This window comes from Sturnira hondurensis, unplaced genomic scaffold, assembly GCF_014824575.4.
Source record: "Sturnira hondurensis isolate 20B ecotype Veracruz unplaced genomic scaffold, ASM1482457v3 Scaffold0022910, whole genome shotgun sequence".
Taxonomy (NCBI): domain Eukaryota; kingdom Metazoa; phylum Chordata; class Mammalia; order Chiroptera; family Phyllostomidae; genus Sturnira; species Sturnira hondurensis.
This window is the reverse complement of record NW_028095541.1, coordinates 13902611-13915742: the sequence shown is the minus strand read 5'-3', so window position 1 is coordinate 13915742 and position 13132 is coordinate 13902611. Positions and strand designations below refer to the sequence as shown.

General features: G+C 36.3%; 1 protein-coding gene and 1 pseudogene across 10 annotated transcripts in view; one reads left to right on the top strand and one right to left on the bottom strand.

The window, feature by feature from the left end:
- ABI1 (abl interactor 1) overlaps positions 1-13132 on the bottom strand; it is a 135428-nt gene that overhangs the window by 80537 nt on the left and 41759 nt on the right. For all 10 annotated transcript variants that reach the window (XM_037037223.1, XM_037037226.1, XM_037037225.1 and 7 more), the window contains exon 2: positions 3415-3582. In XM_037037223.1, the coding sequence (XP_036893118.1) occupies positions 3415-3582 (168 nt within the window). The remainder of the gene's footprint in view (positions 1-3414; positions 3583-13132) is intronic.
- LOC118980430 (probable ribosome biogenesis protein RLP24) lies at positions 9046-9564 on the top strand (annotated as a pseudogene).

The following is a 13132-nucleotide window of genomic DNA, read 5'->3' as shown; positions in this document are numbered from 1 at the left end:
ATATAAAACAGAAAACAACACAGAAGATTAATGAAACCAGAAGCTGAGATTTTTTTTAGACAAACTAGCCATACTGGTCAGTTAAAAAGAGAGAAGACATCAATTACCAAGATCAAAAATTAGTCATGTGATATCACTACAGCTTCTATAGTTATTAAAATAGTAAGAGAATGTTATTAACAGCTTTATGTAAATAAAAAGAATTTCAGTGAAATGGCCAAATAATCTTGGAAAAACACACAGCTCACTCAATATGAAACAGATAAATGGATAGCTCTGTATCTACAAAAGTAATTAAATATATAGTTAAAAACCTCCCTACCAAGAAAACTCTAGCTCCAGATGGCTTCACTGGTGAATTCCATCAAACATTTAAAGAAAAAATACCAATTCCACACACACTTTTCCACAAAATTGAAGATGAGGAAATACTGTCCAATATATTCTATAAGACCAGATTTACACTGACACCAAAACCAGACATTACAAGAAAACAATACACCAGTAACCCTCTGGAGCAAAGAAGAAAAAGTTATTAACAAAACTTTAGCAAAGTAAGACTAGCTATCTATGAAGTGGATAACACATCACCATCAAGTAGAGTTTGCCCCAGAAAAGCAAAGCCAGTTCAACATTTAAAAAAAATGTAATTCACCATATTAACAGACCAAAAAATATATACATGATTATTTCAACAGACACAAAAAGTATTTGACAAAACCCATTACCCATATCTGATAAAAACTCTCAACAAACTAGCACTAGAAAGCAACTTCTGCCTAAAGCATATTTCTGAAAAACCTATAGACTATAATCATAGTAAAAGACTAAATGCTTTCCACTACAACAGGAACAAAACAAAGATGTCCACTTTCACTACTCACATTCAACATTGTCTTAAAGCTTCAAACTAGCTCAGCAAGGCAAAAATAAAAAGAAAATGGGAGAAAAATAGAATGGGAAAGAAGTGAAACTTTTTTTATAAACATGATCTTCTATGTACAATATAAAATCCAATGAGTCTACACAGTAACTACAACCATTAATGACTTTAACAAGGACACAAAGTATATCAATATCAGTTGTATTTCTGTACATATAAGCAAGCAATAATCAAGTTGAGATTATAAAAATAATATAAAAAATGCATACACTTACAATAGCCAAGTGCTAGAAACACCCTAAGTGCCCATCAGTGAATGGGTGGATCAAAAAACTATGATACATTTGCACAATGGCATACTATGCAGCAGGGAAAAAAAAAAAAGAAGGAACTCCTACCCTTCATGACAGCATGGATGGAACTGGAGAGTATTATGCTAAGTGAAAATAAGCCAGGCAGTGAAAGACAAATAACATGTGATCTCACCTGTATGTGGAACCTAATCAACAAAACAAAAAATGAGCAAAAAAGGAAGAGAAACAGAAATAAAGAACAAACTGAGAGTGACCAGAAGGGTGGGAACAGGAGAATAATGGGGGAAAGGAGGGGAAGGGTCAAGTCAAGGAACATGCACAAAGGACCCATGGATAAGGACAGTGGGTTGGGAATCTCTTTGGGAGTGGGGGACAGGGGACAGCAACAGGGGGAAAAACTGGGACAACTGTAACTGAATGACAAATAAATAAATAAAAGTATGTGTATGAGCTATGTCTTGTTCTGATGGGATGCACATGTGTACTTTTCCATGGAAAAATCAAATTGTAAATTAAAATATATGATTCTGTTTTTATACGAAATAAATCCTACATGTGTTTGTCTGGGAACATGAATAAAGGAGTAGAAAGACGTTGAAAAATGCATATACTTTGGGATAAATCTGTCAAAGATATGCAAGGCTTAAATACTGAAATCTAAAGTGAAACCACATGAAAAGATGTTCAACATCATTAATCAGTAGGAAAGGGAGATTAAAACCACAGTAAGACACTACTACACACCTATTAAAATGGCTAAAATTAAAACTGACCACTGCAAGTGCTGGTGAGAATGTGAAGCAACTAAAACTCTCATTATTGCAGGTGGGAAAGTAAAATCATATAATCATTTTGGAAAACAATTTGGCTATAAATTTGGTTATAATGTTAAACAGACATCTACAGCCATTCCATTCAGCGGTACTTAATTTACACAAGAGAAATAAAAGCAAATGACCATATAAACACCTTTACACAAATGTTCACAGTTTCATTTATAATAGACAAACCCTGAAAACAATCCAGATGTCCATCAACCTGTGGATAAACAAAAATGTGGAACAGAACACTTTTCGGCAATAAAAAGGAGTGAGCCATTTTTACATACCACATGGATAAATCTCAAAATAACTATGCTGATTGAAAGTAGCCAGAACAAAAAATGATAACAATGTGACTAAGTGAATTACACTGGCTGTTCACTATTAGAAAAATCTATCTTTGCATTTCTCAAAAAAACCCTGCCCAATCATGTTTTTAAAAAAAAGAAAAAAAAGTAGCCAGACAAAAAAATAATATATACCATTGATATAAGATTTTGGAAAATGTAAACTATTCCATAGTGACAGAAAGCCTGAGAACAGGGAATGGAAAAGAGAGGTAACAGAGGAGTGTACAAAAAAAATTTTTTTAAGGTTTTATTTAGCCCTGGCTGGTATGGCTCAGTGGATTGATTGCCAACCTGCAAACCAAAGATCTGTGGATTCAATTCCCAGTCAGGGCACAGGCCTGGGTTGTAGGCTGAGTCACAGGTTGGGGCGTGTGAGAGGCAACCACACAATGATGTTCCTCTCCCTCTCTAAAAGTAAATAAATAAAATCCTTATTTTTTATTTTTTGTTTTTATTTTTTAAAGATTTTATTTATTTTTAGAGAGAGGGAAAGGGAGGGAGAAAGAGAAAGGGAGAAATACCTATGTGAGACAGAAACATCAATTAATTTGATCGATTGATTGCCTCTGCACCCCGAACCAAAGACCTGGTCCACAATCCAGGCATGTATCCTGACTGGGAATCAAACCGGTGACCCTCTGGTTTGCAGGTTCCAGGGCAAGAGTATGAGGAAATCTTGGGAGATGTTTATCATCTGGAAGGTACTGGTGATCTCATAGATAATGTATGTATCAAATTTTATAAAACTATACGCATACAATTAAGTATGCAATTTATTTTACTTCAAGCAAGTCTTAAAGGAGGAACAGAGTAAGTGGTGATGGCTGCACAACAACATGACTATAATTAATACCACTGGCCTATACACTTAAAAATGGTTAAAATGTAGGCTTATACTGAACTCAAAGCTAAAGCTGAAAGTGGTAACAACTATAGTCAATCAGTAAGAACATGAATAAGGAATCCATATATCCAGGCTACCTACTCCTTTGACAAATGCTGCCAGTTGCTTAAATGTGAATTTAAAGCTGTTTACAAGCTGTTACCTGGGAGATGTGATTGATGGAAGATTCCATTCTCCGAAGCTGAGAGGCTTGGATGTCCAGCAACTGGAGTACATTGTTGGCCAATGCATTTATTTGATAAGCAACACTAGCTAGGGACTGGGTTGTATAGGCTTTGGTCTCTTCTAAAGCTTTTCTCTTGTCTGTAGCCTGAAATAAGAAAAACAACCAATACTTAATTAAGTTAACATTAATTAAACACATATTCTATAGAAAAAACAAACTCAATCAAAAAACTTATCAGACCAATCTGACAGTCTCAGGACACCTGCAAAGCTATGGCAGAAATCCCTATCAGCCAGATGTGAACTACTTCCTCCTGAGTAGCCCATCCACTGAGTTCCACTAAAGAAGCCACCAAGCAACTGACATCAGAGGCGCACTGTAATACTTGGTGCCACGTTGCTTAAAGCCCCATAATCATCAATTTCCTGCATTACATCTTTAGGACCTGATGGTAGCCCAAGCTGCAAACCCACTGTTGAGATTTTAGCCTAACGAGTTCATAATATTGCTGCCCTGGCATCTACTTTCTGTATCTAATGGGCCTGCAGGGCTCTTGAACTGACACTAGCTCCTCCAGCAAGCACACAGCCAAGATAACAGCTCTCAAGAGTTAAAGACTGAATGCTTTCCACTAAAATGGTATCTAGACAAAAATGTCCACTTTCACTACTCATTCAACACCATCTTGAAGCTTCAAACTAGTGCAATAAACACGTTCTTGATATGACTCTCCCCTCAAGGCCCTTTGTGATAAATAGTCTCTTCTGCCTCCCAGCTCTTCCCCTTTAGTTCGCCTTAGATAAGACCCCATCACCATTGGAGATTATCAAAAACCTGCTCTCTTTGGTTTGAACTGACCAATCCAGCCTTAGCCCAGGAACCCCAAAGCACTCTACTCACAGACCCTAACTGAAGGCATTTACCCCAGGTCCTGCTGCTGACACTCTGTGCATACTCTGCACTAACCTCCCTAGTAGCCTCTAAGTACTAAAACTTCTCTATTTCGCTTCCCTTTCAGTGTTTTGTTGAACTTTAACTCACCATCTGATTACATCCCAAGGTTCTACTTATCTAATGTTAACAAAAAATCCTAACACCCACTAACAATGATACAGACTAAATTCATTCTACCTTATATTCCTGTTTACATTAGTCACCATCAGAAATCCTGCCTTCCTGTTATCCATTATGATCAAGAGTCTCATCTCCACAAAAACTACTGTCAATCTCACAACCCAATCCTCTACTCATCCATTCTTCCCAAAAACTATACCTAACTCAGAGTATTGTGGTGAACAAAGTTCAAGGCAAAGCTCCAAGTGAAGTTCAAAGACAAATGATAAACTATGGGGATTGGATGGGCAGCAACTTATACCACAGAGGGAAAATATCATTAATAATCTAAAAGTTAGCACTGGCTGGTGTAGTTCAGTGAATTCAGCGCTGGCGTGCAAACCAAAGGACTGCAGTTCAATTCCCAGTCAGGGCACATGCCTGGGTTACAGGCCAGTTCCCAGTGGGGGACATATGAAAGGCAGCCATACATTGATATTTCTCTCCCTCTCTCCTTCCCTTCCCCTCTAAAGATAAATAAATCTTTAAAAAATAAGAAAAGATTTGTTTTAAAAAATAAAACAAAAATGAAGAAAGGCCAAGAATCAATGGGGAGAAAAATGGAATAGAGATCTAACAGTTTACAAGCAGTGCTTATGTTCAAGTAACCCTTATTTTACTTACTAATGGACCCAGAGCACAATGGTGATGCTGGCAATTCAGATATGCCAAAGAGAAGCCAAAAATGCTTCCTTTAAGTGAAAAGGTAGAAAGTTCTTGACCTAGTAAAAAAAATTTCTATGCTAAGGCTACTAAGATCTATGGTAAGAATGATTTTTTCTATCCATGAAATTGTGAACAAGAATAAAGAAATTCATGTTTTGCTATAGCACCTCAAACTGCAAAATTCATGGCCATAGTAAACGGTAAGTACCTAATTAAGATGGAAAAGGCATGACTTCCGCCAAGATGGAGCATAGGTGGAAACACTGTGCCTTCTCCCACAACCAAGTTTGAATACAACAAAGGTTTGGAGAACAAAGACACAGCCAAAAAACAGAAAATTGAATTATACGGAAGTAAGACAACAACGAACTGTTCAACTGGGATGGTAAGAGGGGCGGAGCAAGCAGCAGAACAGGGTTGGGCAGAAAAGATCCCCAGACCTAGGCATACAAGTAGCCCGGACCCAGTCAGGATGTGGGGCAGACTGACCGTGGTCGCACATTCGGGCACAGTGAGACGGACCACGCAGGCCCCAGGGGGCGAACCCAGTGAAGGGCTAAGGGCTAAGGGTGGTGGCGCACTCGCATGCAGTGGGACGAAATGCGCGGGCCCAGGTAACGGTGGCACCTGCGGCACCAGTCACCTATGGGGGCTGAGGCAGGAGGCGGCAGACAGGATGCCATTGCTCCTCTTTGACCCCGCCCCCACATACAGCATCACAACCCTGTGACTGAGTTGCCCTGCTCCAGTGAACACCTAGGGCTCCGATCCTGCTATGGAACAGGCACGAACAGTCCAAAAGATGGCTCAAGAAAAACTCAAAGCCCCAGAGCCAATAACTCTAAGCAACCAAGAGATAGCCAACCTATCAGATGCACAGTTCAAAACACTGGTCATCAGGATGCTCACAGAACTGGTTGATTATAGTCACAAATTAGAGGAACATATGAAGGCTAAACTAATTGAAATGAAGGGAAATGCACAGGAAACCAATAGAGATGGAAAGGAAACTGGGACTCAAATCAATGGAATGGACCAGAAGGAAGAACAAAACATTCAACCAGAAAGGAATGAAGAAATGAGAATTCAAAAAAATGAGGAGAAGCTTAGGAACCTCCAGGACATCTTTAAACGTTCCAACATCCAGATTATAGGGATACCAGAAGGGGGAAAGAAACAGCCATGAGTGGAAAACTTATTTGAACAAATAATAAAGGAGAACTTCCCCAGTCTGGCAAAGGAAATAGACTTCCAGGAAGTCCAGGAAGCTCAGAGAGTCCCAAAGAAGTTGGACCCAAGAAGGAACACACCAAGGCACATCATAATTACATTAGCCAAGACTAAAATGAAGGAGAGAATCCTAGAAGCAGCAAGAGATAAGGGGACAGTCACCTACAAAGGAGTACCCATCAGACTGTCAGCGGATTTCTCAAAAGAGACCTTACAGGCAAGAAGGGGCTGGAAAGAAGTATTCCAAGTCATGAAATCCAAAGACCTACAGCCAAGATTGCTTTATCCAGCAAAACTTTCATTTAGAATGGAAGGACAGATAAAGTGCTTCTCAGATAAGGTCAAGTTCAAGGAGTTCATCATCACCAAGCCCTTATTATATGAAATGCTAAAGGGACTTATATAAGAAAAAGAAGATGAAAAATATGAACAGTGAAAGGACAGCAAACTCACAGTTATTAACAACCACACCTAAAACAAAAGCAAACCAAGAGGACAGCTAGATCAGGAGTGGAACCATAGAAATGAAGAACACATGGAGGGTTAGCAACAGGGGAGTGGGAGGAGGAGAAGGGGGGAGAAGGTACAGAAAATAGCATAGACAGTAGGTAGAAAATAGATAGGGGGAGGGCAAGAATAGTGGGGGAAATATAGAATCTAAAGAACTTGAGACACGTGGTTATAAACTAAGGGGGGGGAGAATGGTGGCAAAGGGAGTGTGCCGGTGGAGGGGAATGAAGGGGCGAATAGAACAACTGTAATGGTATAATCAATAAAATATATTTTAAAAAATAAATATAATAAAATAAAATTTAAAAATATGGAAAAGGCATTAAATTTGTGGGTGGGAGATATGAACAGAGATCATATTGACATAACTTTTATTATACTATATTGTTAAATTGTTCTATTTTATTAGTTATTATTAGCATCTTACTATAACTAATTTATAAACTTTATCATAGATATAAATGTAGTACAGAAAAAAATATAGTACTTATATGGTTCAGTACTATCCCCAGTTTCAGGTATCCACTGGGGGTTTGAAGCATTATCCCCCATGGATAAGGGGGACTACTGTACTAAATAATGTTGAGAAATGTCATTATTACCACTATATCATGATCTGTAGAACATTGCTAAGGTGAAAAAACAAGATGAAAAAAGATGTTTACAGAATCCTAACTATTTAACTAACTGGAAAGGGGAAAAGATAGAAAAATATATGCTTATATTCTTCAAGAAAAAAGAATAAACCATTACTTTTATTTTTAATTATATAAGGGTGAGCGCATAAGTTGGAAGGAACATGGATAAAATTCTTTAAGCATTACTTGTTTAGTAGATTTGTTTTAGGAACTGTGTAAATAACTTATACAATTATGAAACAAAATAAAATTTTAAAAGGTAATTCCCCAGAATTAAATATAAAATTAATCAACAAGCCTAACTATGCATCTAATTAGTGGCTTAACCAGAGAGGAAACATTCTAAAAGCGACTTCAAAGCACAGGAATTTGATTATACACTCATAATGGGATTTAATCCTTAGGACAAAAATAACTGAAAGATAGAAAAAAAAAACTGAAACTGTTCTCAATCACTGTACTCCTGATGGTAGTTTTGGAATTTTTATTCCGAGACTATTGTTTGTGTAGTGTGGGATAAAGGAAGTCATTCATTATGTTTTGTCATTGAGAACTAAGATTTTTGGCATGGTTCAAAAGAAATTCTGATGTAAGAGAAAGTTAATAAAAAATGTAATTCTGGATTTAAGCAGAAAACATCAGTTTGAACTCAATTTGTATTTTTTCATACCATAATCAATATACTAGTTCTGTCCAACGAAAAGGCCTAAATGTACAAAACGTGGTGACTATAGTTGATAACATTGTATTATATAACTGAAATTTGCTGAGAGAGTAAAACTTAAATGTTCTCACCAAAAAAGGAAAGATAAATATGTGAGGTGACGAATATGTTAACTAAATGGGAAAAATTCTTTTACAATGTATGCTTACATCAAATTATCACGATGTAGACTTTAAATATCTTACAGTTTTGTCAATTATACCTTAGTAAAGCTGGAGAGGGAAAGAGAAAATAAAAGATCTAAAAACAATGACTGCCTAGCAGCTATGCAGCACCCCTTATTATTCAAATTGTAATGTCTCATATTACTGTCCAAAGTAATGAATTCGGCCACAAGTCTAGGACAAAAGATGTACAAGATACACTTGGAACATGTATATCACAAAGAATGTGGAAGGAACAAGGCTACTCTAGAGTCAGGTCAAAAGGACTCAGTAATCAACTGCAATAAGCTGCTAAATAGGCCAAAGATGGGACAATGCAAACATCAATGAGGATAATTATAATTGAATTATACATAATCTGTAACAATATTAAAAAATAAAAACTAAAAGTCATTGGCCAGTTTTGGAGGAGGCTAAGGACCACCTCATTTCAGTAAGAGAGAGGGCAGCTTTATTAAAGTATGAGATATATAAAATACAACAAATTTAAGTATGGCTTCCTTTCAAAATTGGTGTGTTTGGGTGGGTGATGGGGTTTCCATGTGAGTTCAAAATGTGTATCATGAAGTGTTTGGGGCCCATTTACCCCAGCCATTGCATGTTTGTCCATGACTGTAAGGTGTTCCAGTTTTGTAAATCCAAGTGTCATAAAAACTTTACAAAGAAACACAATCTTCGCAAGGTCACATGGAATAAAGCATTCTGTAAAGCAGCTAACACTGGATGATTCATCTTGAAAAACGCAGAAATGAACTTGTCAAATACCAGTGAGAACTGAGGAATGAAACAGTTGATGAGTTGACGCAATGAAGAGTCAAAGAGATCAAACAGAAACATCACACTATAAATTTATAATGAACAAGTCGGAGAAAAATAAAGAACTACAGAAAGCTCAGGACATCAAAGTCAAGCAAAACATTTATCTCATCCAGGCCATTTTTGCATGCAAAGGAAAGCAGCTGGAAGGCAAAAATAGTACAGAAATTACAAGAGGATATGGACATGTAAGTTGTTTCTGACGATCTTACTGTCTACCCATTTCTATGAGTGCACTGGAAAATCTGCTTTAGAGACTTAGAACGTCTAAGTTACTGATTTATTTTTCACATATGGTGATTCAAGTGGAAAGGTGACTAAAAATATATCTCTTCTATATTGCTATCTGCAAAACATCGATATTACAAATGGTGGGTGGTATCTTACCAACTAGTGCATTAATGAAGTTAAACCTTCACTAATAGATGTACTTAGGTAAATCATGAAAATTCTGTAAATACAGAAGCAAACTGTGGACATAAAATCATTATGCCACATGGATGATAACACTAGGCAGCATTTCTATGATAACTAATGGCAAAAATTTATGGCTAGTGATATACAAAATTTTCTTTGCAGTAAAAATATCCCCTTTATTACCATTATAGAAAGAAGGATACAACAAGGAACTAACAACCTGTATAATAATTAGCCTCAAGTACTAATATCTTTTGTTTTGATTTCAGTATTTCAGGTTTTAGTTTATTTATATCTTAGAAGAAGATAATGGCCTCATATATTGAAGCCCAATTCTACTGAACTATTTTTGACCTAGTTTAACTGTTTGGATAGGCAACGGACATTGGGGGTGAGAGCTGAATGGCTTGTTTCTGAATTGGCACTCTGCTCTAGAATTCCTACTTTTGAGAAAACTCTAACATGAGACTCCTAGTAGAACAAGCTCAACAATAATTTAGAGGCAGAGGAATACAAAGCTTTTTAAAATCTACGATGTGCTTTTCTTTTAAAAAGCTAACTGTTTTGCAAAATTAAAATTATGGGTAGAATATTTACACATTATTTGCAAATAAAATCATACCTATAGTAAATGCATACATATTTATTACTTAAAGGTATTTTAAAAATGTATGAAGTATCAATTACTTGGGAGAAAATAACTTCATCCACATGTACTACTCAAGTAGAAGATATATTTAAAGAAAAATCTATACTTAACACTTACAAAGAAAATTTAAGTACGCAACTCAATGTGCTTTAACAAATGTATACAGTAGTGTAACCACCAGCAAAATCATGATAAAGAACTTTTACCTCATATCCTTTACAGTCAACTCCCTCCCATTCTCTTGACCCTGGAAAATCACTGATTATCTTTCTGCACTACAGTTTTGCCTTTTCTAGAGTTTCCTATAAATTGAATCAAAAGTATACAGTCTTCTGTGTCTGGCTTCTTTCACTTAGCATACTGCTCTTGAAATTCATCCTTATTGCTAAGTGGTATTCCATTGTATGGTTTTACCACAATTTGTTTATCCACTTACTAGCTAATAAACATTTGGGTTGCTTCCAATTTGGGACTACCATGAATAATGTTGCTATGAACATTTTAGTCTAAGTCTGTGTAGGAATATGTTTTCAATTCTCTTGGGCAATACCTAGGTAAGTATCTTGGAGTGGAACTGCTACATTCACGTTAAGTACTGTATGTTTAACATGTAAGAAACTGCCAAACTATCTTCCAAAGAAGTGGTACCATGTGGCATTCCCACCAGCAATGTAGGCAAATTCTACTTTCTCCACATCCTTGGCAACACCTGGTACAGTCAGTCGTTTTACTTTTAACCACTCTAGTAAGTACACAGTGATATCTCATTGTGGTTTTCATTTCCATTTCCCCATCAAATCATGATGTTGAGCCTCTTTTAAAGGACTTATGTACCATCCAATTCTTTGGTAAAGTGTTCAAATCTTCTACCCATTTTTTTAACTAAGCTGTTTGCCTTCTTACTGAGTTCCTTATACAAGTCTCTTGTCAGATAGAATTGTAAATATTTCATAGTCTGTAGCTCGTCATTTCATGATTTTCAAAGTCTTTGAAAATAAAATGTTGTTCTATAAAGTCTAATCTATAAATTTTTATTTTATATTTAATGATTTTTATGCCTAATTTAAAAAAATATTTGCCAAACTTAGTAATCAAGGCCACTAAAATTTTTCTCCCATGTTTTCTTCTAGAAGTTTTATAACTTTTGCTCTTGCATTTACATTGATGGTGTATTTCATATTAATTTATCACACATGGTATGAGTTAGGATAACAGTCAAATTCTTTCATTGCATATAGATATACAATTATTATACCATCATTTGTCTTCTTTTCTTCAATGAATTATCTTGAAACTTTACTCAACAATCAATTGATTGCATCAGTGTGGGGCTACTTCTAGACACCTCTGGGTTCTATTGATATAGCCCCCCTTTTTTTACTATTTTTTAAGTTTTATTTTATTTTTAGAAAGAGGGGAAGGGAGGGAGAGAAAGGGGGGGAAGGGAAGGCGAAAAGCACTGATCAGTTCACCTCTAGCACAACCCCAACTAGGGGACCTGGCCTGCCATCCGGGCGTGTGCCCTGCCCAGAATCTAGCCAGTGACACTTCAGTTCATAGGATGGCACCCAACTCACTGAGCCACACTTATCAAAGCTATTGATATATCTCTTGAGCCCCATCTAGTACTATGCTGTATTAACTACTATAGCTTTTGTAAGTTTTTAAGTCAGGTACTACAAGTTCCCCAAATGTTTTTTTCTTTTTCAAGATTGTTTTGGATATTCAAAGACTTTTGAACTTTCATATAAATTTTAGAATCAGCTTGTTAATTTCCACAAAAAAGCTTGATGAAATTTTGACTGAGACTGTATTAAATTTATGTATCATCAACTTAGGGAAAACTTGCATCCTAACAATGTTAACTCTTCCAATCCATGAACACAACAACTCTCTCCCATTATTCAGGTCTCTTTTAAATTTCCTTAGCAAAGCTTTTAAATTTCACATGCTTGTTGCAGATGCTTCATTAAATTTATACCTGTGTATTTCATACTTTTTCATTGTCTCATAAGGGGATTGTTTCTATCATTTCAACTGCCAATTATTCATTCTAAGCATATAGAAATACAATTGACTTTTGAACACTGGCCCCTCAATTCTACAGCACTGCTAAACTCACTAACTATAGTTGCTTTTCTGTAAGATTCCTTTGGATAATATACAAAGACAATCAATAGCTAAATCAAATATAGCCGTCTTCCCTAAAAAGTTATGCTGTTTGTAAATAAAGACAATTTTACTTCTTTCTTTCTAATCTGTAATGCCTTGTTTCTTTATCTTGCTCTATTGCACAGGCTAGAAACTTCAGTACAATGCTGAACAGAAGTAGTTGCTCCTTACATTAACCACCTGTTCAATGTGCAGATACACTGAACAAGGGAATACGTTCAATCTTTTATCATTAAAACATCAACTGTAAGGTTTTTTGTAGATGCTCTTTATGAGGCTATGGAACAACCACCTATTCTTAGATTGTTTACCACACTTGACAGTTCAATTTTAAGTGAGACTGGGCAATTTTCAGTCACCCGTTGTATTCTAGAGTTTCACCTGTTTCCTTGTTTTCAGTGTCCTTGCTGAAAACTGCACACTTTTGTCTTACACAAGAGGAGGAGAGACTGTTAGCTTTGCATTAAAATGTATTCTCCCTTCCTCCAGAACATAAAATTACACTTTACTTCCCTGCTTCCCTAACTGCTTGGTCATATAACTAAGTATTGTTAAGGGGATGATAGCAGAAATGGATGCCACTTCCAGGCCTAAT